Below are 27,238 nucleotides of genomic sequence, written 5' to 3'. Positions count from 1 at the left end.
CTACAATTTTCCTCCAAATCAGTCTGTTACTTGTCAAGACTCCAACATTATCAGATCTTATATTTCTATCGTCTAAGGCACTTTGTACCGTATCAATCCACCTATATCTTGGTCTTCCTCTGGGTCGTTTTCCTGCCAACCTGGCAGAGAACACTTGTTTTGCTAATCTTTCCTCTCCCATTCTATTTAAGTGACCATACCATCTGAGATTAGCTCTGCTAGCGCATTCATGGATGCTGACAATGTCAAGTTCTTTCCTAATATCCTCATTTTTAATATGATATTGCCATTGATGCCATCTGTTCATGCCTCTAATCTTTCTCAGGACTCTCATATCTGCAGTCTCTAGTCTTTGGTCAAGTGTTTTACTTCTGACCCAGCTCTCAGATCCATAAGTTAAAATTGGTTTGAACACTGTCTTGTATACAGCTAATTTAGTGTTCCGACTAATTTCTTTCTTATTCCATATGAATTTATTCAATTGACTTCCCACGATACCAGCTTTGCTGATTCTGTTGTCTATTTCTATATTTAGTTTACCATCTTCAGTAAAAATTGTGCCTAAGTAGCTGAAATGTTTTACTTGTTCCACAGGTTCTCCATTCACAACACAGTTGACATTTTCAATGATTCTGCCTATTTTCATTGTCTTTGTCTTTTTATTGCTGACCTTCATACCATATCTATTACAACAACTATTCAATTTAGTCAGAGAATCTTGCAGACTTGTAGCGGATTTATTTAGAAGTATAACATCATCCGCATAAAGCAAAGAGCTGACATTAACATCTCCAATTTTGATATCAGGTTTAATACCACATTCCTTCATAATGTGATCCATATAGATAATGAATAACAGAGGGGATAATGTACATCCTTGTCTCACACCAGATTTAACATTAAACCATCTTCCTGTACTTCCTTCAATTCTAACTGCTGACTCACAACTCAAATAAAGACTAAGTATTGCTTGATATAATGCCCCATTGACACCATATAACTGCAGCATATTGAATAGCTTCTCTCTTGGCACCTTGTCATATGCCTTTTCCAAATCGACAAAACTTAAATTCAGATCTTTGTTATATTCCCATGCTTTCTCGACTATTTGTCGTAAAGTGAAGATCTGATCCTGACAGCCTGTATTTGGCCTGAATCCAGCTTGTTCTTCACCAAGCTTTTCTTCCACAATTCTTCTCAACCGTTTTTCAAGTATACTTGCATAGATCTTGCCAGGAACACTCAGTAGGGAAATACCTCTGTAATTCTCACATTCAGTTTTATTTCCCTTTTTATATATGGGTACTATGAGAGCCCTACTCCAATCATCGGGAATTCGTCCCTCTGTCCAGGCTTTCTGAACTATGCAGTGCAGCCACTGTAAGACTCTTATACCACCATACTTCAGCATTTCTGGTCGAATATCATCTACTCCTGCTGCCTTTCCACATTTCAAGCCTTTGATGGCTTTTTCGACTTCAAGTATGGATATGTATTCCTGACTGCATGCCTGGTCAGTGTTTTTTATCACTGTGCTGTCATCACTGCTTGTTTCATTTAGCAGTTTTTCAAAGTAATTACTCCATACTTCAAGGATATCTTTTTCTCCTGTTTTCATTTCACCTTTATCATCTCTAATTCCTTTTACAGCACTCTTTCCTCCATTCCTAAGCTTCTTCAACAACCTCCAGAATATTTTGCCACCTTCTTGATATTTATTTTCTATATTCTTGCCAAAGTCCTCCCATGACTTTTGTTTAGCTAGTTTTACACACTGTTTAGCTTTCTTACATTTGTCTCTGTATTCTGTAAGAGTAAAAGCTGACTTATTTGCCAGGAACTTTTGATATGCTTTCTTCTTTTCCTTCACTGCCTCTTTAACTTCCTGTGTCCACCAGGGAGTTCTGATTTTTTTATCCTTGCACACAACCTCACCACATGCCTCTCTGGCAGAATCAATCAATGTTTCCTTCAGAGTTTGCCACTGAATCTCCAAGGTTTGATTCCTGTTCTCAAACTCTTTCATTTTCTTTTCAATAATATTTCTGTATTTTAGTCTACAGTTCACATCTGAGAGCTGCTCAACTTTTATTCGCTCTTTTCATCAACCTCTTTTCAATTATGCTTGCATAAATTTTACCTAGAACACGTAGAAAATTCCTCTAATTCTCACATTCAACTTTATTCCCTTTTTTATTGGTGGGAACAATCAGAGTTCTACTCCAATCATCTGGAGTTCGACCTTCTGACCAAACTCACAGAATTATGCAATGTAACCACCGCAAAACTTTTATATTTCCATACTTAGCATTTCTGGTCAGATATCATCTGCTCCATCTCCATTTCAGGTTTTTGATGTATTGATATGTACTCCTCTTTGCATTCCTCTTGAAAATGTTTTACTGCTGTTTTGTCACTGCCTGTTTCATTTAACGGTCTTTCTAACAGACTGCAAATCCTTGAATCCCCACTATTTGATCTGCTTTGGCTCAAAATTTCTCTACCAAATCAACCTGCCCTTTTCATATGCTCCCTCTATTGGTCTCTGAACTCCATCAACAACTCTGACCTCCAACTTTCTCTTTCTAAATCTCAACTTTCTGCAGTCTAAGTACCCCAAATTGAGGCCATCCATCTTGGGGACTTCAGTGTCCACAACTAATATCGACTCCCCTTCTCCAGTTTCACCGATCGAGCTGGCAGGAATGCTGAGGTATGTGCCATCAGCAACAACCATATTATCAATGCTGTCAGCAGCAATGATCAGCAACCCAGCTCAGATCGTCAATCTTCCCAACAGAATACTAGATAACCCCTCTCCAATTTGCCAACACACTTGACCTCTTCCTAACAAGCTCCCCTTCCAGGTATACTGTGGTTGTTGGTTCTCCTCTTGGAAACTTGGACCGCAACCTCATACAAGTCTCTTTTGCTGCAGAACAACCTACACCCACCAGTTCAAGAGTCTTGTGTCATTTGGCTCTTTTGGCCCCATGTGACTTCTTCTTGTTCCCAAATTGAAAAATTCGGGTCAGGTGGGAAAAAAAATTTCTTCAAATGAGGATGTCATCAAGGCTGTCAATGACTATTTTGCACAATTTGACAAATCCTACTTTTTTAGATGGGTTGAAAAAATTGGAAACTTGCTGGACCAAATGTGTAGACCTCTATGAAGACTATGTTGAGAAATAAAGGTGATTTTTTCCAAAAAAAATGTGTTAAACTTATTTTTTTTTACCAAACTTTTTAAACAACCATTGTACATAGTTTTTATATTTGAGCTATGAGACAAGGGTGTACATTATTTCCGTTGTTATTCATCATCTATATGGATCACATTGAGGAAAAGTGGTATTAAAACTTGATATCAAAATTGGAGACATTGACCTTAGCTCTTTATGCAGATGATGTTATACTCCTAATAAATACAGTATATCTTCAGGATTCCCTGACTAAATAACTGCATTAATAAATTTGGTATCAAAATCAGCAATGAATGACAAAAACAATGAAAATATACAGAAATATCAAGAACATCAACTGCAATGTGAATGGAGATCTATAGAACAAATAAAACATTTCAGTTATTATGGTACAATTTTTAGTGAAGATGGCAAATTAAATATTGAAATAGACAAGGTATGGTATGAATTCATCTGAATAAATTTATATGGAATTAGAGTGAAATTAGTCGAAACGCTAAATTAGTACAAGGCAGTGTTCAAACCTATTTTAACTTATGAATCTGAGAGCTAGGCTAGAAATAAAACATTTAATCAAAGACTGGAGACCTGATATGAGAGTTCTGAGAAAGATTAGTGGAGTGAACAGATTGCATCAGTGGCAGTATCACATTAAAAATGAGGATATTAGGAAAGAACTGGCCATTGCTAGCATTCAAGAATGTGTTAGTAGAGTTAATTTCAGATGGCATCATTACTTAAACAGAATGGGTGAGAAAAGATTAGCAAAACAAGTATTCTTTTCCAGGTTGACAGGAAAAAAGACCAAGATGTAGATGGATTGATACAGTAAAAAGCACCTTAAAATACAGAAATATAAAATCTGATAATATTGGAATAATTCTGGAATTAACATATGAACTTTTTTGGTGTTATTGAAGTATATGATAAATCTGGATATGTTTAAGTAATAAAATGATTATAGAATTCCACAGTCTTTGTATAAATATAGATGTGAGATGCCAGAGCTGTGATAAAGCTGCTAATGTGCTTGGCAAAAATAATTACGTTCAGAATCATTTCTTAAACTCGGTGTGTATTTTCTGCTCCTTGCACATCACATTCTTTAAATTTAGTCATAAAAGATTCAGCAAGAAGTAATTTAGAATCAGTTTTATTTTTTAGTATAATCTATAATAAATTTAGTTTATTCCTTTATCCAAGTGTGAGCAAACAAAGTTTGTGCCTGAAAGTATCTTCAGGAATGGCGTAAGGTAGTACAGCACCGGGCAACTCGTTGCAAAGGTGGAGCAAGCTAACATCACTTCTATCTCAGTATCTCCCATGATGCACAACACATCTCCTTGCGGATATGTATAATGTTATGCATTAAGGGGAGGGCCACTACCCAGACTAGTTTCGACCTTTATTGAGGTCTCTTCAGTGGGAACCAGGCCCAGACGTGGAGATACCAGGCAGAAGCAATGGCAGGTCATCTTTACCTATAGGAGTTGCCAAACAGTGTGCCACCTTTAGTATAATCTAACAGTTATTTTATTTGGATAAAATGGCATATTTTAAAAATAAATATATACCAAATTTAACACAAAAAAATAATTTGGATATGTGATTGGAATTGCAGATTGAAGCAATAAAACTATTCAGATATCAGTTAGGTGTATTATATGATGCATTAGAGTATATTAAAGACAAAGAAGATTTAAAAGGAATGAATGTTTACAAACCAGGGCTAATGCACATTTGCTAGCTAAACATTTGTAATTATAACTTTTCTGCAGTTTTATAGTGTGGTATCATATATTGTGTAATAAATTCAGTGAGCAAATCATCACAATCCGTGAGAGCTGACATTTTGCTAAATTTTGCTAAAAAAAAACTTTAGAAACTAGAATAAAATTAATGAACGATATTGAAAAGTACAGATTTTTACAAACAAAAGTAATATCTAAAGAATCCTGAGGCATGTCACTAAGGTAACCAGTGGTGTGCCTCAGGGTTCTGTTCTTTACCTCTTACTGTTTAACTTTTAATGTTTGTTAATGATATTTCATGTGTATTGACTTGGGATTTTCAAATATTTGCAGATGATGCAAAGTCAGAATTATCATGAGTAGTGCTGATGTTAATTCTCTACAGGAAGAATTGAGTAGATTTTGCTTGGACAAATTAGTGGGGATGCAGTTTTAATAAATGCAAGGTTTTACACTTTGGGATACAGAGATATAAGGCTGTGTACTATACTGGTGGAACTATGCTTCAGGAAGTGGATGAGATTCTGGCTCTTGGAGTGATGGTAGACAGTGGACTGAAGTTCTGAGGGCATATTGCAAGCGTTGCAAAGACTGCACATTGTATTGCTGCTATGATAAAAATTACATTGACATGTAGGGATAAGGAGGTGGTGGGGCATCTACATAAGGCATTGATCAGACCACATATGGACTATTGTGCTCATATTTGGTCACCTAGTTTTCATTGCAATGTAGAAACACTAGAGAGGATCCAAAGACAAACAACCAAAGTGATATCAGGACTCTGGAGTGTTGGTTATGAACAATGTTTGAGAGAATGTGGATTACAGAAATTGGTGGATAGGAGGAAAAGAGGAGATATGATAGAGACCTTCAGTTTAGTTAAGAGATTCTCTCAAATTAATACAGAAGGAATGCCAGCCTGGTTGGCTGAGTGGTTAGCATATGCATTCTCCAGCTGAAAGGCTGCGGGTTTGAATCCTGTTGTGGGCATGGATGTTTGTGATTGTCTCTGAAAATATTAGTGGTGATAGTGAGCGGTAGATTGCATTGGTGGAGTGGTTGAGACAGAGTGTTGCAGAGTAGGTGCCCTCCCTCGATGAGTCTTTGGATTCCCTGGAGGTGTAACATAATAATAATAATTATAAAAAGAGTGGATGTTAGGAATGGAAGAACAAGAAGCCATCCCTTGAAGTTATATAAAGCTGTAGTAAAGAAGAGTATGAGGAGTAGATTTATTATGTTGTTAGTGAGTGGCATGCATTGCTGGAGAGCATTGTGAATGCAGGTAGCATAAATAACTTTAAAGCTCATTATGATAGATATGTTGCTGGTTGAGTGGGCATCCCACGATGAGTCTGTTTACTTCATGGAGGTTACCAAAATAATAATAATTTTCAAATACCTACAAATTTTGTAACTGAAGCAGAAGTAAGAAAACTCAAGGAAATAAGTCATTTTAATATGAAAGTCACTGCAGTGTGATTTTGTGTTTAAAAAAAAAAACAAAAGTAAATATTTATTTTTAGGATTTTATTGTTATTCTTTGTATTTAATTATCATAAATATATTATTACTATTACAGTAACCTCCCTAGAGTCAAACTTATCATGGTAGGCCCACTCAACTATAACATATTGAACTTTAAAATTATTTACTCTCCCTGCATTGACAATGCATTCCTGCAATACTATTCATCAAAAACTCTTCATGTAAAAAAATCTATTCCTACACACTCTTCTTCACCACATCTTTATTGCAACTTCCAGGGATGGCCTCTGAATCTTCCGATCTTAATGTCCACTCTTGTTATAATTCATGTATTATTAATTCTTGTAGAATCTCATAACCAGCTTGAAGATCTTGATCATATCTTCTCTTTTCTTCTTATCCACTAAACTCTGTTATCCATGTTCCCTCAACAGCATTGCATATTCAACACTCAATATTGTGTCAATACTCTTACTTCAAAACTTATATTATGTTTTAAAATGTTAAACTTATCTCAGCCATAAAAACAGTCATTTTATTTTGCAATGGTATGTGCCCTAACATCAAAAATGAGGATTACCTACACTGCACATTTTTAATGTGCACAAAACTGACTTATTTTGGAAGGGGAAAATCCCAGTTTGTTTTATATATCACATTTGCAGAGCAGAGTCTGAGAACATTAAGTGATTAGTATATATGTATGTTTCATAATGAATATGTAGTACTGTATGCTACCAAGTTTCATTTTTTCAAAGTTTGCTTTTCATAAGCAGAATCTATTTAATTTTGAGTATCCTTTGCAATGAACATATGTTAAAAATATGTTGTATTCATACACCATTTTGACTTGTGCTGGTCCATTTGTTTAGAAACCTTCATAATGAATTAACTGTGCTACTAGAGGACCAAAAATTTTGTTAAAGTAAACTGCATAATAACTAATATATTTAAGTCATCTGTGGTACAAAAACACACCAGAATCAGGCTATATAATGTTCTGTCTAAACCAACTTTATTATATGGAAAAGAAATATGGACCATAAAAAAGAATGTAAAACAGATTCAAACAACAGAGATGAAATTTCTCAGATAAACAGCTGGATATACCAAATTGGACCATAAAACAAATGAAGAAATACCGGCCTGGTTGACTGAGTGGTCAGCATATCCGCTCTCCAGCCAAAAGGCTGCGGGTTCGATTCCTGCTGTGGGCAAGGGGATGTTTGTGATTGTCTGTGAAAATAATAGTAGTGATGATGGGTGGTAGATGATGGTAGTTTTGGTTTATTGTAATTGGTGAATTCAGTGTGGAGATAGAGTTGTAGAGTAGTCCCTCGATGAGTACTTGGACTCCCTGGAGGTCTTAGGTAATAATAAATTTTACAGCCCCTGAATATAAAACCAATTAACTATTATACGAGGGTGGTCTGAAAAGTTCTCAGCCTCAGCCATAGATGGCAACACCATTGGCAAGATTTTTTTTTCTAAGTTGGTACATCTATCATAAACATCCATGTAAAATTGCAAGTCATTCTATCAAGTAGTCTGTTTTATATAGCTATCTGAAACAAAAGTGTTGTCTGTATCCCTTGAAATGGATAAATTGAATATCTTGCGGTTATAAAATTCTTTGTAAAAGAAGGTTTAATCGCAAAAAAAAATTCATTCGAAGTTCATAAAAGTTTATGGGCACTCTTCTCCTTTGTTTCCGGCAAATAAGAAATGGGCTGCCCAGTTTAAACGTGGCTGTACCAGCCTTGAAGATGATCCACGTGAAGGACGTCCAAAAAAGAGGAACAACACCGGAAATCATTGATCAAGTGCATGATATGGTATTGGATCACCACTGAGTCAGAGTGCGCAAAATTGCTGAGACTATAGACATTTCAAAAGAATATGTAGGATATATTTTGCATGAAGAATTGCAAATGAAAAAGCTTTGTACAAGATGGGTGCTGCACTTGCTCACAGCAGATCCAAAATGCACTCGCATGAAAATCTCTGAACAGTGCTTGAAGCGTTTTAACAAGAATAAAACTGATTTTGTGCATTATTTATTACTATGGATGAGACTTGGGTTCACCATTACACACCAGAATCCAAACAGTAGTCAAAACAGTGGAAAGAAGCCGGTTGTTCAGTGCCAATGAATACAAGGTCATAGCATCGATGTTTTGGGATGCTAAAGGCATTTTGTTTATTAATTATCTTGAAAAGGGTAAAACAATAACCGGGGAATGTTATTCCCATCTTTTAACCAGACTAAATGAAAAAATTCGTTAGAAAAGATCCAGTTTGCAGAAGGAAAAAAATCATTTTTCATCAGGACAATGCGCCTGAACACAAAGGTGTTTTGGCAGTGGGTAAATTAAGGGATCTGCACTATGAATTGTTGGAACATCCACCCTATTTCCCAGATTTGGTTCCCTCTGACTTCTGTCTCTTCCCAAAATTAAAAATCTTCCTTACTGGTCAGCGTTTTTCTTCGCATCAAGAGGTGATTAATCACAGCTGTAGAGGATTATTTTTCAGATCTTACTGAGAACCACTACAGGAATGGGATAATGGCTCTGGAGCATCGGCAGAATAAATGTATTAGTGTTAAGGGAGATTATGTTGAAAAATAAAAATATTTTTAAAATTATAAATTCATTTTTTCATTGTTAGGCTGGAAACTTTTCAGACCACCCTCGTATAAGTAAATATAGACAAAAAATGGTTCTATCTATCTATCATTCTCCTTCATCCTTCATCAGGTTGAGTCCCCTCCTAATGAGGGGGTTACTGGCGTATTAATGCAGCCAGTTCGCCACTCCTCTGCTGCATCCCCTAAGGGCAATGTTCGTGGAGCCAGTTTGTCTGCTTGTGGGATGAAAACCCCCAGATAAACTGGGTGTGTGTGGGGGGGGAATGCTGCTATCCACACTCAAGACTGGCTAACTTGGCTATTGCTGAAGCTCCTTTAGCTCCTCATGTCGACACGAATCGAACCTAGGACACTCATTTCCCTAGGCAAATGGTTGTGAAGTGCATAGCCACTAGGCTAACTGTTCAGACTAGAACATCTAAATTGAATGGACAATAGCAGACTGCCTAAAATACTATGTAAAAAAAAATTGGAAGACTAAGAAAGTGATGGCGAGTCTGCACGGTTAGCAGAGTGGTTATACGCTCTGCAACCATATGCCTTGGAAAGGAGTGTCCTGCGTTCGATTCTCGTCACTGATGTGAGGAGCTAAGGATCTTTCTCAGACATAGCCAAGTTAACCGGTCTTGGGCGTGGAATGCAGGTTTTTCTCCCGCAAAGCAGGTAAACCAGTCTTTAGAACACAATGCTTCACAGACAATTACACATGGTTGAGCGTGGGGGTAACGACCCCACCTCATAGTGAGTTATGAAACCCAAAAATGGGAGGCCAATGCCCTACATGGGGCTATAGTGAACAGGCCACTTGGCCTAAAATCTGTGATAGGAAGATGAAGACTAGAGGATCTACTGTGTATTCTTATACTTCTAATTTGGAGGTCAAGATATTACAGCATCCCTTGAATATGACATGAATTAACTAGTGTCATGTAAAGTTTTTGAATTATGATTTTTAGTATAGTTACAGTAGACTCTCGACTATCCGGCCTAATGTGGCGGAAGGGCAGGCCGGATAACACAAAAGCCAGATAGGCCGGAGTTCTAGGCCTACCTTTTCACACAAATGTGATAAGGTAGGCCTAAGATGAAACAGTCAAAACTTAGTTTTTAGTTTTTGAAAAAGTCCTTGATAGATGACTGCTTCACCCTTTTAGCCCTCTTCTGCAACGCAATGTCCCTCCACTTACGCAAACAGATGATATCAGCTGGCGTCTCTTCCTCCTGACCACTAATGTACTGCAGTGCTGCCTCAATCGTCTTGAACCCTCCCGAATGTGGAATGTCATCCTTAGATGACAGATTCCTGTCATCTAAGGATGCCCCCTCCTCTTCTTCTTCCCCCTGTGTCACCATTTCAATATCGTTGTCAGTTATTTCATCAACTTCGTCGATGAAAACGATAAACTTGTTTCGTTGCTCAAAAATGTACCGAACATTGTCGCAGCTCTTTACATTTTTGAGCAACGAAACAAGTTTATCGTTTTCATCTTCCACTTCGGTTTCATACATGGATTCAAGGTTGAAATGTCCACCTTCATGGTCCAAAAGAATTTTCCAAGACTTTAAAAGTGATATGTTTCGAATCTCTTTACTAACAATTCACTAACGTAACCAGGAACAGTGGCAAACGTATTTCGCACTTGTGGACATCCACTACACAACTGACGAAGTGGGGAAATCTGCACTTTGCATGTCTCAACTTGTGTTATGCACGTAGGAGGATTGTAGCAGATGCTCGCTTGCAACACCTTGGCAAAGTAAATTACAGTATGTATTTCTCATTTTATCACAGAGAATTACTGTATTATTATAATTCTCTGTGATAAAATCCGGGCTCCGAATAGTCGAGAGTCTACTGTATTAGCTATAAAATGGTTTATGCAGCTTCTCTTTTAAAACTTGAGTATAAAACTTTTTTTTAATATAATACTAGTGCATTTTTGTCTATTTAAGTTTATAGTTCATCTGAACTCTGCATGTATTACAATATGCCCATACTGGTGTAATTAAAATTTTTCATTTGGATTAGATTCGCCTGGTGTTCCACCAAGTGCCACTGCTCATGAATTATTCCGCGGCTTTAGTTTTATTGCACCTAGCTTAATGGAGGAAGGTTATCAGAAAACTGCTGATATGAATTCTCTTAACCAGGTTAGTTTTTAGATTTTTGCAGTTCATGCACAGTACTGTACATATGAACAGTGAAAAAATTACTCTCAGTTGCACTTAATCTCTTTGCTTATTGATGCCATGGGGTTGGGTAACTGTTGTGAAAGATGTATTGTTCATAGCAGTTACTGAATGATGCACTGAATATAGTGCATTAACAAGTACATATTAGTACTAAATTCCTATCAAAATAAAAATTAATTGTTGGCTGTTTTAAGACAAATATTCTATTTGTATATGCTGAAGCTGAGCTGATCTGTGACTACCAGTATTTTTCACTGAAGTTGTCTCTGATACAATGCTGAATTCCCCCCCTCCCAACTAGAGTGGAAAATAAATTGCACACAATTTATTTTCAACTCTAGTTTTGCTTAATACCTTCAAATTTTGATCAACACTCATTATTTCATCTGTGGGTGTGTATTATATAAATTACAATTTCTTGGCATAGTGAGTAGGGTGATGAAACAGTTTGATCATATAATTAGCAGAGAAATAGGAAACTTAATCATTTCAAGATTTGCATGTAAGATTCATGTCATTGACTATTTATTTTATTCTTGAATAAAGAAAATGGTTTTTTTCTTTTTTAAAAAACATTTTTAATTTTTTACTGAATAGCCACATCTCTACTACACAACATATTTTCAGATTTTTATATAAATTCTGGTTGGTGTGGTAATTGCAAGAAATTCAAGCATTTCATTTTTTTTTTTTATATTTCTCTTCAGGAGTCAAAGTGCAGTAATCATTTTTTAACAAGATACATAGAATTTCTTCACAGCTGGTCTTGAGCAGATGGCACATCCACTCTTCATCCAACAGGCTATGGATTCAAATGCCACTCTGGGCATAAATGTTTATGAATGATTCGGGTGTGTAGTTAATTTTAATCACTTGTTGTTAGGCCACTACCTTTTTTATGGTGATTTGAAAGATTCATGTTTGGTTTCTACAGCATATTTTGAACCCATTTTAGGTTAAAAACTCCTTTCTTTCTTTATACCCAGTTCTAATGAAAAATAGGCCCATATGTTTCAGTAAGAAAATACCGTGAGTAGAGATATTAATTAAAACTGCTACTTATATAAAAAAATATTCATCATCATCAAATTCCTGACATTTACCTTCAAGGGGTGTACAGGATATGATAGTACTACATGAAAAATTTACATCATGACTAACTTCCTACCTACAATTTTCTGGCAAATCAATCTGTTACATGTCAAAGCTACAACATTGTCAGATCTATTATTTATATATCTATCTTCTAAGGCACTTTTTACCGTATCAATCCACCTATATCTTGGTCTTCCTCTGGGTCTTTTTCCTGCCAACCTGGCAGAGAACACTTGTTTGGCTAATCTTTCCTTGCTCATTCTGTTTAAGTGACCATACCACCTGAGATTTTAGCCCTGCTAACACATTCCTGGATGCTGACAATGTCAAGTTCTTTCCTAATATCCTCGTTTTTAATATGATATTGCCATTGATGCCATCTGTCATGCCCCTAATCTTTCTTAGGACTGTCATATCTGCAGTCTTTGGTCAAGTGTTTTACTTCTGACCCAGTTCTCAGATCCATAAATTAAAACTGGTTTGAGCACTGTCTTGTATACAGCTAATTTAGTGTTCTGACTAATTTCTCTCTTATTCCATATAAATTTATTCAGTTGACTTCCTACCACACCAGCTTTGTTGATTCTGTTGTCTATTTCCATATTTAATTTACCATCTTCCCTAAATATTGTGCCTAAGTAGATGAAATGTTTTACTTCTTCTATAGGTTCTCCATTCAATGCAGCTGATATTTTCAATGCTTCTGACGATTTTCATTATCTTGTTATGGGTGCTTAAGGGTCAAAGCTGTATACCTGAGAGGAGACCTCCACATAGCCTTTAAAGGAATGTGGAGAACCAAAAAGGGCTTCTGACCTAATGTCCAATACTTACCTTCTCGTGGTGCACCCTGTTGGGTATCTACCTGGATACTGAACGAACAAGGATGGGCTGGCAATTTGGGATTTAGCCGACCAAATTGTATTCTTATTGGCTTAAACCAATATAGAAAATGATGATACAACATGACAAAATTTCATGCCGGCTGGGGCGTTGCCCGGTTAAATAAGGCCCCCGTTGTTTTCGCCAGGGAACCAGGGCGAACAGCGAAAAGTCAGCTACTGGAACAAATCTGAAAGCATACCTCACTCAACATCACCAGAGTTAAAGATCAGTACTATCAACATAAGAAGCCTGAATGACAAAGAAATGGAGCTAGCTGAAGAATTAGATAAGTACCAGATTGACATAATAGGGGTGACTGAAACAAAAAAGACAAAAACTGGTGAGATCTTTCTGAGCAATAAATACAAAATATTATACTCAGGCAATGACAATCAAGGAAAAGAAGGAGTAGCCATAGTATTCAACACAAAATACGAGGCTAATCTTCTTGAATGGCAGGCATTCTCAAGTAGAGTGATGTGGGCAAATATCAGAATGGGGAATTGGACAATGAGACTTATTTGTGCCTATGGTCCCACAGAAGGTTCTACTAAGGTAGAAGTGGAGGAATTTTTTGATGCTTTAAAAAAAGCAACGGAAACAATGAAAAAGGAAAAGTTGGTCCTTGTTGGAGATCTAAATAGCAGAGTAGGAAATGATTGTGAGACATACATAAATATTTTGGGAAAATTTGGAGAAAAGAGCAAAGCTAATAATAACGGTAAATATCTGTTGAATTTCTGCTCAGGACATGGACTGGTTATTACTAACACCATGTTCCAACATAAAAATGAGTCTTTGATGAGTCCTAGATGAGTCTTTGACTCCATGAGGTCTTGTTTAATAATAATAATAATAATAAAATGTGCATAAATTCACATGGAGAGAAGAGGCAAGGAATAAGAAAAGTCTCATTGACTCTGTTATTGTTGATAGTGATGTTCAGGACACCAGAGTGTACAGAGGATTTGAAATTGGAAGCGATCACTATTTAGTCTTAAGCAGGATAAAATTGAATTTCATATTGAAAAGAATAACATGCAAGAAAGTTTTAAAGCAAATAAAAGTTGAGCAGCTCTCAGATGTGAACTGTAGACTAAAATACACAAAGATTATTGAAGAAAAAATGAAAGAGTTTGAGAACAGGAACCAAACCTTGGGGATTCAGTGGCAAGCCTTGAAGGAAACCCTGATGGATTCAGCCAGAGAGGCATGTGGTGAGGTTATCTGCATGGATAGAAAAATCAGAACTCCATGGTGGACACAGGAAGTTAAAGAGGCAGTGAAGGAAAAGAAGAAAGCATATCAAAAGTTACTGGCAAATAAGTCAGCTTTTGCTCTTAGAGAATACAGAGACAAATGTAAGAAAGCGAAACACTGTGTAAAACTAGCTAAACAAAAGTCGTTGGAGAACTTTGGCAAGAACATAGAAAATAAATATCAAGAAGTTGGTAAGATATTCTGGAGGTTGTTGAAGAAGCTTAGAAATGGAGGAAAGAGTGCTGTAAAAGGAGTTAGAGATGACAAAGGTGACATGAAAACAGGAGAAAAAGATATCCTTGAAGTATGGAGTAATTACTTTAAAAAATTGCTAAATGAAACAAGCAGTGATAGCACAGTGGTAAAAAAACACTAAACAGGCATTCAGTCAAGAATACATATCCATACTTGAAGTAGAAAAAGCTCAAAGGCTTGAAATGTGGAAAGGCAGCAGGAGTAGATGATATTCGACCAGAAATGCTGAAATATGGCGGTATAAAAGTCTTACATTGGCTGCACTGCATAGTTCAGAAAGCCTGGACAGAGGGAAGAATTCCGATGATTGGAGTAGAATTCCAATAGTATCCATATATAAAAAAGGAAATAAAACTGAATGTGAGAATTACAGAGGAATTTCCCTATGAGTGTTTCTGGCAAGATCTATGCAAGTATACTTAAGAAATGGTTGAGAAGAATTGTGGAAGAAAAGCTAGTCTTTATTTGAGTTGGAAGTCAGCAGTTAGAATTGAAGGAAATACAGGAAGCTGGTTTAATGTTAAATCTGGTGTGAGACAAGGATGTACATTATCCCCTCTGTTATTCATTATCTATATGGATCACATTAAGAAGGAAAGTGATATTAAACATGATATCAGAATTGGAGATGTTAATGTTAGATCTTTGCTTTATGCAGACGATGTTGTACTTCTAATTAAATTGAATAACTGTTGTAATATATATGGTATGAAGGTCAGCATTAAAAAGACAAAGAGAATGAAAATAGATAGAATTATTGAAAATGTCAACTGCTTGTGAACGGGGAACCTATGGAACAAGTAAAACATTTCAGCTGCTTAGGCATGATTTTTAGTGAAGATAGTAAATTAAATATGGAAATAGACAACGGAATCAACAAAGCTGGTGCGGTAGGCAGTCAATTGAATAAATTCATATGGAATCAGAGAGAAATTAGTCTGAACACTAAATTTGCTGTATACAAGACAGTGCTCAAACCAGTTTTAACTCATGGATCTGAGAGCTGGGTCAGAAGTAAAACACTTGACCAAAGACTTGAGACCACAGGTATTAGAGTCCTAAGAGAGATTAGAGGCGTGAACAGATGGCATCAATGGCAATATCATATTAAAAATGAGGATATTAGGAAAGAACTTGACATTGTCAGCATCCAGGAATGCATTAGCAGGGCTAATATCAGGTGGTATGGTCACTTAAACAGAATGGGTGAAGAAAAATTAGCAAAACAAGTGTTCTCTGCCAAGTGGGCAGGAAAACGACCCAGAGGAAGACCAACATATAGGTGGAATGATACGTTACAATGTGCCTTAGACGATAGAAATATAAGGTCTGATGATGTTGGAGTCTTGACAAGTAACAGACTTATTTGGAGGAATATTGTAGATAGCAAGTTAGTATTGACATAAAGTTTTCATGTAGTACTATCATATCCTGTACGCCCCTTGCAGGTTACATATAAGGAATTTGATGATTATGATTGTCTTGTTATTGCTGACCTTCATACCGTATCTATCACAACAGTTATTCAATTTAGTCAGGGAATCTTGCAGACTTGTAGCGGATTTATTTAGAAGTATAACATCATCTGCCTAAAGCGAAGAGCTGACATTACCATCTCCAATTTTGATATCAGGTTTAATACCACTTTGCTTCATAATGTAATCCATATAGATAATGAATAACAGAGGTGATAATGTACATCCTTGTCTGACACCAGATTTAACATTAAACCATCTTCCTGTGTACTTCAGTTCTAACTGCTGACTTACAACTCAAATAAAAGAATAAGTATTGATTGATATAATGATCCACTGACACCTAAGTAGAAACCACTGAGTAGAAAGCTATTCAAAACACTACAGTTGTATAACTGTAGTGTTTTGAATAGCTTCTCTCTTGGCAATTTGTCATATGCTTTTTCCAGATCTATAAAAATTAAATACAGATCTTTGTTATATTCCCATGACTTTTCAACTATTTGTCGTGAAGTGAATATCTGATCCTGACAACCTCTATTTGGCCTGAATCCAGTTTGTTCCTCACCAAGCTTCTCTTCCACAATTCTTCTCAACTATTTCTGAAGTATACTGGTATAAATCTTGCCAGGAACACTCAGTAGAGAAATACTTCTGTAATTCTCACAATCAGTTTTATTTCCATTTTTATATATGGTTTTATATATGGGTACTATGAGAGCTTTACTCCACTCATCTGGAATTCGTCATTCTGTCCAGGCCCTCTGAACTATGGAGTGTAGCAACTGTAAAACTTTTATACCTCCATACTTGAGCATTTCTGGTCTAATATCATCTACTCCAGCTGCCTTTCCACATTTCAGACTTTTGATGGCTTTTTGTACCTCAAAATTGGATATGTACTCCTGATTGCATGCCTGGTCAGCGTTTTATCACTGTCCTGTCATCACTGCTAGTTTCATTTAGCAATTTTTCCAAGTAATTACTCCATACTTCAAGGATATCTTTTTCTTCCATTTTCATGTCACCTTTATCATCTCTAACTCCTTTTATAGCACTCTTTCCTCCATTCTCAAGCTTCTTCAAGAACCTCCAGAATATTTTGCTCCCTTCTTGATATTTATTTTCTATATTCTTGCCAATGTCCTCCCATGACTTTTATTTAGCTAGTTTTACACAGTGTTTAGCTTTCTTACATTTGTCTCTGTATTCTCTAAGAGCACAAGCTGACTTATTTGTCAGGAACTTTTGATATGCTTTCTTCTTTTCCTTCACTGCCTCTTTAACTTCCTGTGTCCACCATGGAGTTCTGAATTTTCAATCCTTGCAGACAACCTCACAACAAGCCTCTCTGGCAGAATCAATTGATGTTTTCTTCGGAGCTTGCCACTGAATCTCCAAGGTTTGATTCCTGTTCTCAAACTCTTTCATTTTATCTTGAATAATGTTTGTATATTTTAGTCTACAGTTCACATCTGAGAGCTGCTCAACTTTTATTTGCTTTAAAACTTTCTTGCATGTTATTCTTTTCAATATGAAATTCAATTTTATCCTGCTTAAGACTAAGTGGTGATCACTTCTAATTTCATACCCTCTGTACACTCTAGTGTCCTGCACCAGAGACAGAGAAAACATTAACATCAACAATAATATAGTCAATGAGACTTTTCTCATTCCTTGTCTCTTTTTCTCCACATTTTTATGTTGGAACATGGTGTTAGTAATAACCAGTCCATGTCCTGAGCAGAAATCCTACAAGTATTTGCCATTATTATTAGCTTTGCTCTTTTCTCCAAATTTTCCCAAAATATTTTTGTATGTCTCGCAATCGTTTCCTACTCTGCTATTTAGATCCCCAACAAGGACCAACTTTTCCTTTTTCATTGTGTCAGTTGCTTTTTCTAAAGCATCAAAAAATTCCTCCACTTGCTCCACTCCAAATCCCTCCATCAAAAAATTTCCTCCACCTTCTGTGGGACCATAAGCACAAATAATTCTCATTTTCCAGTTTCCCATTCTCATATTTGCCCACATTACTTTACCTGATGCTGCCTGCCATTCAAGAAGATTAGCCTCGTATTTAGTGTTGAATACTATGGCTACTCCTTCTTTTCCTTGATTTTCATTGCCTGAATATATCATTTTATGTTTATTGCTGAGAAAGATCTCACCAATTTTTGTCTTTTTTTGTTTCAATCACCCCTATTATGTCGATCTGGTACTTATATAATTCCTCAGCTAGCTCCATTTCTTTGCCATTCAGGCTTCTCATGTTGATAGTATACCGATCTTTAATTCTGGTGATATTGAGTTGGGGTGTGTTTTAGGATAAAAAATACTTTGGATTTCAAAAATAAAATTTTGGACCTTCATTTGGATGCTTCAAATATTATGATTAGTTTAGATGTTGTTTCATTATTTACTAATGTTCCTTTATCTGACAGCAATGAATTACTACAACTAGAATTTCCTTCAGACATTGTTAAAATATTTGACTTTGTAATACATTCTGGTTATTTTTCCTTTAAAAACAAGTTATATCAACAAATCGAAGCAACAGCAATGGGCAATCCTATTTCTCCTGCTATTGCCAACTTTTTTTGAAGCACTTTGAACAACGTATTTTTGACAAGATTTCTCCTAGACCTACTCATTTATTCAGATATGTAGATGACATTTTTGCTATCTGGAATGGCTCTTCTGATGAATTACAACAGTTTTTTCTCTAGATTAAATATACTTCATCCAAGGATCCAGTTCAACCTAGAAGTAGAAGTAAACAAGCAGTTAGCCTTTTTAAATCGTTTAATTCTTTGCAACCCAGATGGTAATCTATATTTCTCAGTCTATAGGAAGACGACTCATACAGGCCATTATATCCATGCTGAACTCATCACCATCCCAGTCAAAAGGCAGGAACTATTAAAACACTGGTTCATCAGGCCCACTCCTTTTGTTCTTCATATGAACTATTACAGAAAGAATTGCAATATATTATTTCCTCTTTTTTTATCTAATGGATATAAGAATTTCTTCATCTAAAGAACTTTAAGTAGTTTTGATGAAGGGATTGGAATAATGAGTATTCGTATCCCTTATGTGCAAGGCATTTGTGAACACATAGCAAAAGTTTTGAAACTACTAAATATTTTTGTTGCCTTTCGACCAATTAGAAAAATCTCCACCTTTTTCACTTTCTCCAAAGGATGAGCTTCCACATCTCAGTTATCCAGGTGTCTATCAGATTCCTTGCTCTTGTGGGTTATCTTATTTCGGACTAACAGGAAGATCTGCTTTTATTCAGCTAGAAGAACACCGTCTTTTATTCAGTACCTTGACCCTGAACAGTCTGGACTTGCAGAACATGCCATCAACACTCTGGACATAGAGTTCATTGGAACAAGGCAAGAGTCCTTCACAAAAGTTGGTTCCTCGTGGAACGACTTTATAAAGAAACGTGAAACTTTACTTCACTTTCCTAACTTAAACAAACCCGATGGTCTACGTCTATCCCCTTTGTGGGAGATAGTACTTTTTAAATCAGCTGATCTTTCCTAACTTTTTTAATTGTGTGTATATATATATATATATATATATATTTATTTATCTTTTTTTTCTGTTTTTTTTTTAATAAGTTAGGAAATTTAATGTCCTTTTTTAGTTATCCTACATTAGTTACTTAGATGGTGCCTTTTGGAATTGTGAGTTATTGTTTAATTAGCTTTTTACATGTACTGAAGATGCCTGTGATACTCAGGTGAAAATTCTACTAATAAATAATATTTTACGTGAGTTAATTCCGTTATTATAATTTTAATTAAAAATAGGTTTACAACTCTTCGTGATTGGGATTTCCATTTTAAAGTTACTGTTTGATTCGTGGATTTAATTTTTTCCTTAATCGTTTAGTTAATATATTTATATTCGAAAATATGCATAAAAAGTTTTCTAATGTGCAGATATATCTTCTACATACAATTCAACAGTGCTGCAGTATGAAATGTCACCTTACTGGGATGCTCATACTCTTATATAGCAGTGTCTATTAACCTAGAATACTCAGATAACCAGATGCCCAGTTAGTGGTAGTCCAGATAACTGCATAGGTTCTTGGTCCTCATACATGTGGGCAAGAGGATAAAGACTCTGTTTACCACCCCCCCCCTTTTTTTTTTTTTTTTTTTAAACAACTGAAGGTTGTATTCTTTAAGAAAGTCAGAGTTGGAGAGGTGAGAATGAAAGAGAAAGCAGTGAAGTTGATTCAGTGAGTTTCAAGATGGAGTGTAAAAGGGTGTTAGTTAGCAGTGGCTCATTACAGTGGCCAGTTTCAGCAGAACACTGTCCATTAAAGAATCTGTAGAAGAGGCAAAACTGAATGTCTGAGAGAGAGAGGGGATTGTTAATTAACCAGCTGGATAGAATTGAGTAATCTTGGAGAGGATTTTGGTACACTACCCGAAATATGGGAGCAATATTCTGTGGTTTGGCAGATTTGGGATTTGTGTGAAGTAGTGACTTTATGCAAAAAATACACCAAGTTTTTTTTAGGCAGCTGCAGAAACTATAATAGTTGAAATGTGTTTGTGCCAGGAAAGGTCGGAGGTATAGGTCAGTCAAGAGGGGAAATCTGATTGTGTTTGGATTTCTGGGTATTATTGAAGGTAAGGAGAAGGGTGTGAGCTCTTTTCTTGTGAGAGATCACAAGAAAAAGTCACAGAACTGGCTTTTAGTGACATTGAAGTCTGCATTTTCCTTTCCCCATTGGGATATAGCTAGAAGATTGGAGTTCAGGACATTCGTCATGATATATCTTGAAGATTCTAATACTTGAACACTACAAGGTTTGTTGAGTAAAAAGGAGGAATGAGTGTACTGTCATGAAGCTCTGGTTAGGATTGGAAGTCCATGAGAGCAGGTCATTTATATAAAAGAGGAAGAGAGTGGATGAAATAATGGAACCCTGAGGTACTCCTGCATTGGTGGGGAAATCTGAGGAGTGGAATCCATCCACCACAATGTATAGTAAGTGACCAATGAGAAAGTTAGCAATCCAGTTGCAGACTGTGGAAGGCAGACCACAGGATGGCTGTTTGCTAAATAGGTCACTGTGCAAAACACAATCTACAGCTTTCGAGATGTTGAGGACAACCGTGTGAGTTTTCTCTGAATTTTTCCATGGCTTGTCCAGCGATGGATGGTGGAAGCTAGAAGATCAGCTGTAGATGTAGTGGTGGATTAGTACTGCTGGTCACTAATTGGTTGGTTGATCAAAAGTTGGTTGTTGATGACCTTCTCCATAATTTTAGAGAGAACAGAAGTGAGAGCAGTTGGGTGGTAGTTCATTTGTTGACTTAACACCTTTCTTTGGGATGGGTTGGATGTGTGGTAGATACCAGTTGAATAAGACAGATTGAAGAGGCGATACAAGATAGCTGTTAGTTCTTGAGCCCAAGTTTTTAACACAGTAGGGATACTGTCAGGACCTGATGCCTTGTTTGCATTCAGGTTATTAAGAATTATTCAGATTTCTTTCTGGGAGAAGACTATGGATGACATGGAGAGAGAGCAGTTCTTAGTAGTGTGGATGGAACTTTTCCCAGGTCATCAATGCAGGAATTGGAAGAGAAGAGTGATGCGAGTAAGTTGGTCTTATCTTTAGATAAGATGACTACAGTACCATCTGGATGTTAGTGGTGGAAACATGGGTGAGCAAAAGTTGCTTTCAATGGCTTTGGCAAGGTTCCAGAAGGAGCAACCTACCATTTGGGACCAAAACTCCAGCACCCTTGCAGTGCCAAAGGGCACAAAACTGAGAACCAGTGGAGTGAAAGTTGTTCTCTGTCAAAAGACTTGTATGAAGTTGTGATCTGAGTTACCAAGAGGAGTATGATATCCACAGTATATTTGGAAGGGAAACTTGTTAGGAAGAAATTGGAGGGAGTTGTCAGGTATTCTGGTAGGGAGATTGATGACCTGTGATAGGTCATTCCTAATGGCAAGCACTTCAGCATTCCTGCCTGCTTGATCAGTGGAACTGGAGAAGGGAAGCCAATTTCAGTTCTGGACATTCCCGAGTAGAATGACCTCACTATTAGGGTATTAAACTAGAAAGTTGAGCTTTAAAGAGAGAGAGAGAGAGAGAATTTAAAATGTCGGAGTGGTTAATGGAATTTGAAGAGCAAGAGAGAGAGCATATGAAAAGGGCAGGTTAGTTTGGTAGAGAAATTTTGAGCCAAAGCAGAACAAAATGGAGGGGGGGTTCCAGGTTTTGCAATCTCTGGCATATGTTGGTTCTGATGAATGCACAAATGCCACCCTTGTATCAGAAAGAACAATGTAATATGTAGCTTGGGCAGTTGAGGTGGATAGGGTTTGTTGAGTTTGCCATTTGGGGTTCTGATTGGAATAGTAATTCTGTTTTAGATGATGGTTGTGTGGTACACATAGTTTATATTGTTGTTTAGACCATGAATGCTGGTGAAGTGGATATAGCAACTGTTTTTGGTAAGAATTAATGTTGGGGATTTTTTGATTAATTTTTGTTGTTTTATGGTTGGATTTTTTTTAACTGTTTTTTTTTTTTCTTGGGAGAATTTTGTGATCTGCAGTAAAGTCATATTTCTTTGTAATTGTCATTCATTATATGTTGGGAGGTGTAAAATATCTGCAGGAAAATTTAACTTTGCTAAATTTTTGCAATCGATTTTCTAAGTTTTTTCTCAATATTTAGAAATTTTGAAAATATAATGTACTAAATGGAATCTTGTTATTATGCTGTAAAAGTGCATATACGTTGACTTGAATGTAAAGCTGTAAGTAGGGATTATGCCATATTAGCGATGACGAAATATCAACCAAAGGTCGCAAGGTCAAGCAGTCAAGTACAACGGACAACAATGACGTCATTACGCCTAAGGCTAATCCCGGAACGGCATCATAGAGAAGAGCAAAATATTGTATAAAATGAGATTGTGGCTCTTAGCTCAGGGCTTTTTACCTTCTCATAGTTGTCTTTTTATCTTCTCATCATTGGGGCTCTTCTCCTTTCATGGGCTTTCTTCTCGTCGAGCACTGTTGGATCTTCATCTTGAGATCGCAGCAGGCAGTTTCCCTCATCGATGGTCTCAAGTCTTAGTCTCCAGATAGTCTGTAACCGTGTCATGCGTCATAAGTTTCCAATGTAGTGAGAGCAGTTACGCGCAAGTCTCGCGGCAATTACAACAGACTCCATATCGAAATTTCCGACGAAGGAAAGTTCTACAAGAGAGACTGCCTGTGATATCCAAGCAGCAAGAAAGTTAATCAGAAAGAAGACACCACGATCTTGATGAAGTATGCTGTAATTTGTTTGGACTCTTTATTCATGGTAAAAATGTAAGTAGGCACTATTTTTGTAATTGTTATGAAAGTGTATCTTGGAATTATGAAAGTGCTTACAATAAATTGTTTGTAAACAGGTGGTAACTAAGTCGCAAGTTTTGTGGGAAGATTATTTGTTAGCTTCATTGTTAGATGACAAATGTGTACTTAGTTGTAACATAGGAAACAGTGCTATTGTATGTAGCTTGACAATTAAGTTGCAGCCTTTAAGGGAAGGATATTGTTAACTTGTTTATGCAGTGAGTGAGTATGTGCATGGTTTATATCTAACAAGTTAAAACCCAATAATTGTGTACATTGTGAGTTTTGTCATATAAATTGCATTCCCTACTTGTTAAAAGGTTGAGTGAAATAATTGCACAATATCTCATGTGTATTGTACTTCTTGTCTAGTTTAAAATAAATGTTTTGTTTTGTAACTACCTGGCCTGTTCTTTAGCTAATGCACCATCTCCAAAAAAGTTAACGAACCTGTGGGCACAATAAAGTACGAATAGTCAAGACTTGCAAGTAGAGAATTTGGGTATAGATAGCTATTAATTCCTGTTTTTCTTCACCCTAACTTTCAAACAATATTTATTCAATTAGATGGTGCAGTCAAAAATAAAATAAATTTTCTAATTGATTTTTATGAGAGTGTAGAATTGCATATCTTAAATGAACTTACAACATAGTTTGTTTAATAGCAGGGGGACAGAAATTGGTCACGGCAGGATTAACTTTGAGAAGTTTAAGTTAAAGCAGAAGATAGTATTAACTTAGTGAAGTTGAACGAAGTTAGATAAGACAAGTTAAGACAAAATAAAATTTAATAATTTATTAATTTTTACAATGGCACAGTCGGCAGGATTTAATTAACGTTATTTTACAGAGGAATAGATAAAAAGGGAATGGGGACATGCATTGAGAGGTGATGCTCACAAACATACTGCTTGTACAGAGGGGAGCCAGTCTGCTCTCCATGGTCTCAGCAGTTCTTCCTGAAACCGCTGTACTTAGTCTCCCTCTAGTCACAAACTGGCAGGATTTGACACTAGCTAATCCAGAATTCTTACTGACTGGTTTGATCTCATGCACTAACCAGCCATGGAACCATATTACTGTTGTTTCCTCGAATGGGGAAAGGTCCAGGCCCTCTGCAGTAATGATTGGCATGTTGTTGAGAGAGGAGGAGTATCACTCACTGTATGTGGGAAGAAGTAAGGTGGGAGGGGTGACAGGAACTGGAACCTTTGCTCTAATTGGCAAGGTGGTGGTATTTTACTGGGCAATTAAAGACATCTAGTACTTAGAGATCTAGTCAACATTTCCTCCAACTAGGGAAGATATACTTTTGCACTTAGAGATCTAGTCAACATTTCCTCCAACTAGGGAAGATATACTTTTGCAGTGGCAATGCTCCCATTTTTGGAAACAGAGTATGCTGCAGAAAGGTGGGGATGACTTGACTGTGAGAGGCTATATATTGCACATCAAAATCCCTTTAATTTATTTGAACATTATTGCTGACCTAGTATGTCATTCGTGTTGACCATTTAACCTATGTGATGGATAGATTTAACAGAATAACATGCTATGTCACAGGGATTGTGCTGTTTCAGAATGATTACAGGAACATGTTAGGGAACCAACTTAAGGGACTGATTTCTCAGTTACTAATCTAGATTCCATTGAGCACTTATTGATGTGGTGTTATGGTATGGGGATGCTTCTCATAATGATCAGAAAAATAAACACTGAACATGATATTGGTATCCTGTGTAATTCTGTGTTGTTGATGCAATGACAGTGCTATAACAACAATCCATGGGATTTTCAACACAATATTGTTCTGATGCTCAATGACATTTAATTCTTCTGAGTAGCACTGTATAGAGTTGAGATAATTATTGTACAGTAAGTACCGTCCTCCTATTTTCACAAGCCCTTGTCAGTATATCATGTTGAAAGTCATTTGAATTGTTGTAATAGATTTCACGGTATGATATGAACACAGATGGATAAGAAAATAACTATTTATTAACTTAGAAGCTAATATTTCGCTGGTATTATATCCAGCATCTTCAGAGCACACAACACAAAGTTTGTTACAAAAGCAAGACAACCACAATCCAGTGTAACAGTGGGGCTAGTGTAAGTAATTGCAGCATGCAACACAAGACTAAAGTCATCCACGCATATAGTCATCTGAATTGTTACCATAGCACCATCACAGCATTGTGACAGTACAGAACAGAATTACCTGTATGTCAGTATAATGTTTGTTTGCTGTGAGAAGTATCTCCCATACTATGACACCGTCAGTACACTTATAAATGGGATGTGTTCCATTACTGAAACACATCCCACCTGAAGCATACTGAAATGTGTATCTGATTTGAATGAGTATGTATTGTAATTCATTACTCCACAGCTTTCTAGTGATCTGCTGTTCAAGCACCCCTCCATGTGAAGCACCTGTTTATAGTGGAGGGACCTCCTAGTGATGGAACTAGCCTTTTCCATTTTTATTCATTTTTTTTATATTTTTTGCTCTGCATCTCCTGAGTCCTTACTCCACCATCACTGGAATCTAATGCCTTGCTGCTGTGTTTGCTGTGCAGTCTCTCCCTTTGGACATCTTCAAAGGGGATCTTGGTAGTCTCACACTACTTTGTCCTCTATTTTGGCAAGGCAGGCCAGTCAGCTAGTGGACTTGACTGCAAGGATCAACAGTATCACAGTAAGTCTCCTTCCCCATGGGCTTGGGATAAGACTCAAAGTTTGGTGCCACTATAGTTCTGCAGTAGCCTTGGCATTCAATTCCCAAGTGCAGTCATTGCTTGCAGGAGTGGGTGTCCATGTGGATGGGGAGCTTCTAGCACTGAATTGAACTCCTCATGAGAATGAAATTTTTTATCCTCTCAAGTGCTGACCAGGTTCAGAAACCATAGAATCATCTACATAAAATCAAAGCAAGAAACAAAAAACATCAGATGCTGCAACAAATACATCACTTTTCTTAATCCTGCATTCATTTGGGAACAATCACTTGGAAAATATAACCCTTTTTTATCCAGAAGTTTTTTGGAAGGGTTGGCAGGATCTACAAAATCCATAAACTGCATTCAGGAGATCTCCTTGTTGAAGCAGCTACAGTAGCACAATCAGAAATATTTCTTCGAACATCTGTTGGAGGAATACTAATTATGGTTACCTCCCATAAAAGTAAACTTTACTTCCTTGATGTTCCAGATGAGGAGATCTATCCTGAACTGTGAGGGATCAAGGAGGTACAACCATATGAAGAATCCTCATAGGAATAGGAATAGGCTCCTTGTTCCCACTAGGAACATCAATCATACTTAATACAATATTTTAAATAACAGTTTCATACATTGTACTGTCTCCCCCCACACACGTTCCTATTAATGTCTATAACATCATCCTTACCTGCAGCAAAACAAAACCACCATCTTTCAAAGCAGATTATCTCAGCTGTTAGTAAGGCTCTATATTCCGAACCCTCTGCACTGCTTTAAATGTCAGAAATATGGGGGACAGAAGACAAAGAGGCAATATACCACAAGATAGAAACATCATCTGCTAAACCCTCTTATG

General features: G+C 36.7%; 1 protein-coding gene across 1 annotated transcript in view; it reads left to right on the top strand.

Annotated features, from left to right (window-relative positions):
* Positions 1 to 27,238, top strand: part of LOC150096137 (ribosomal protein S6 kinase 2 beta-like) — a 335,208-nt gene that overhangs the window by 190,969 nt on the left and 117,001 nt on the right. Inside the window, exon 11 of the mRNA XM_090409619.1 lies at positions 11,125 to 11,246. Within this exon, the coding sequence (XP_090265745.1) occupies positions 11,125 to 11,246 (122 nt within the window). The remainder of the gene's footprint in view (positions 1 to 11,124; positions 11,247 to 27,238) is intronic.

This window comes from Typopeltis vanoorti, chromosome 19 (assembly GCF_054136105.1).
Source record: "Typopeltis vanoorti isolate ZY-2024b chromosome 19, IOZ_Tvanoo_1.0, whole genome shotgun sequence".
Lineage (NCBI taxonomy): Eukaryota > Metazoa > Arthropoda > Arachnida > Uropygi > Thelyphonidae > Typopeltis > Typopeltis vanoorti.
Note: the sequence above shows the minus strand (reverse complement) of the source record. Positions and strands in the feature narration are given on the sequence as shown.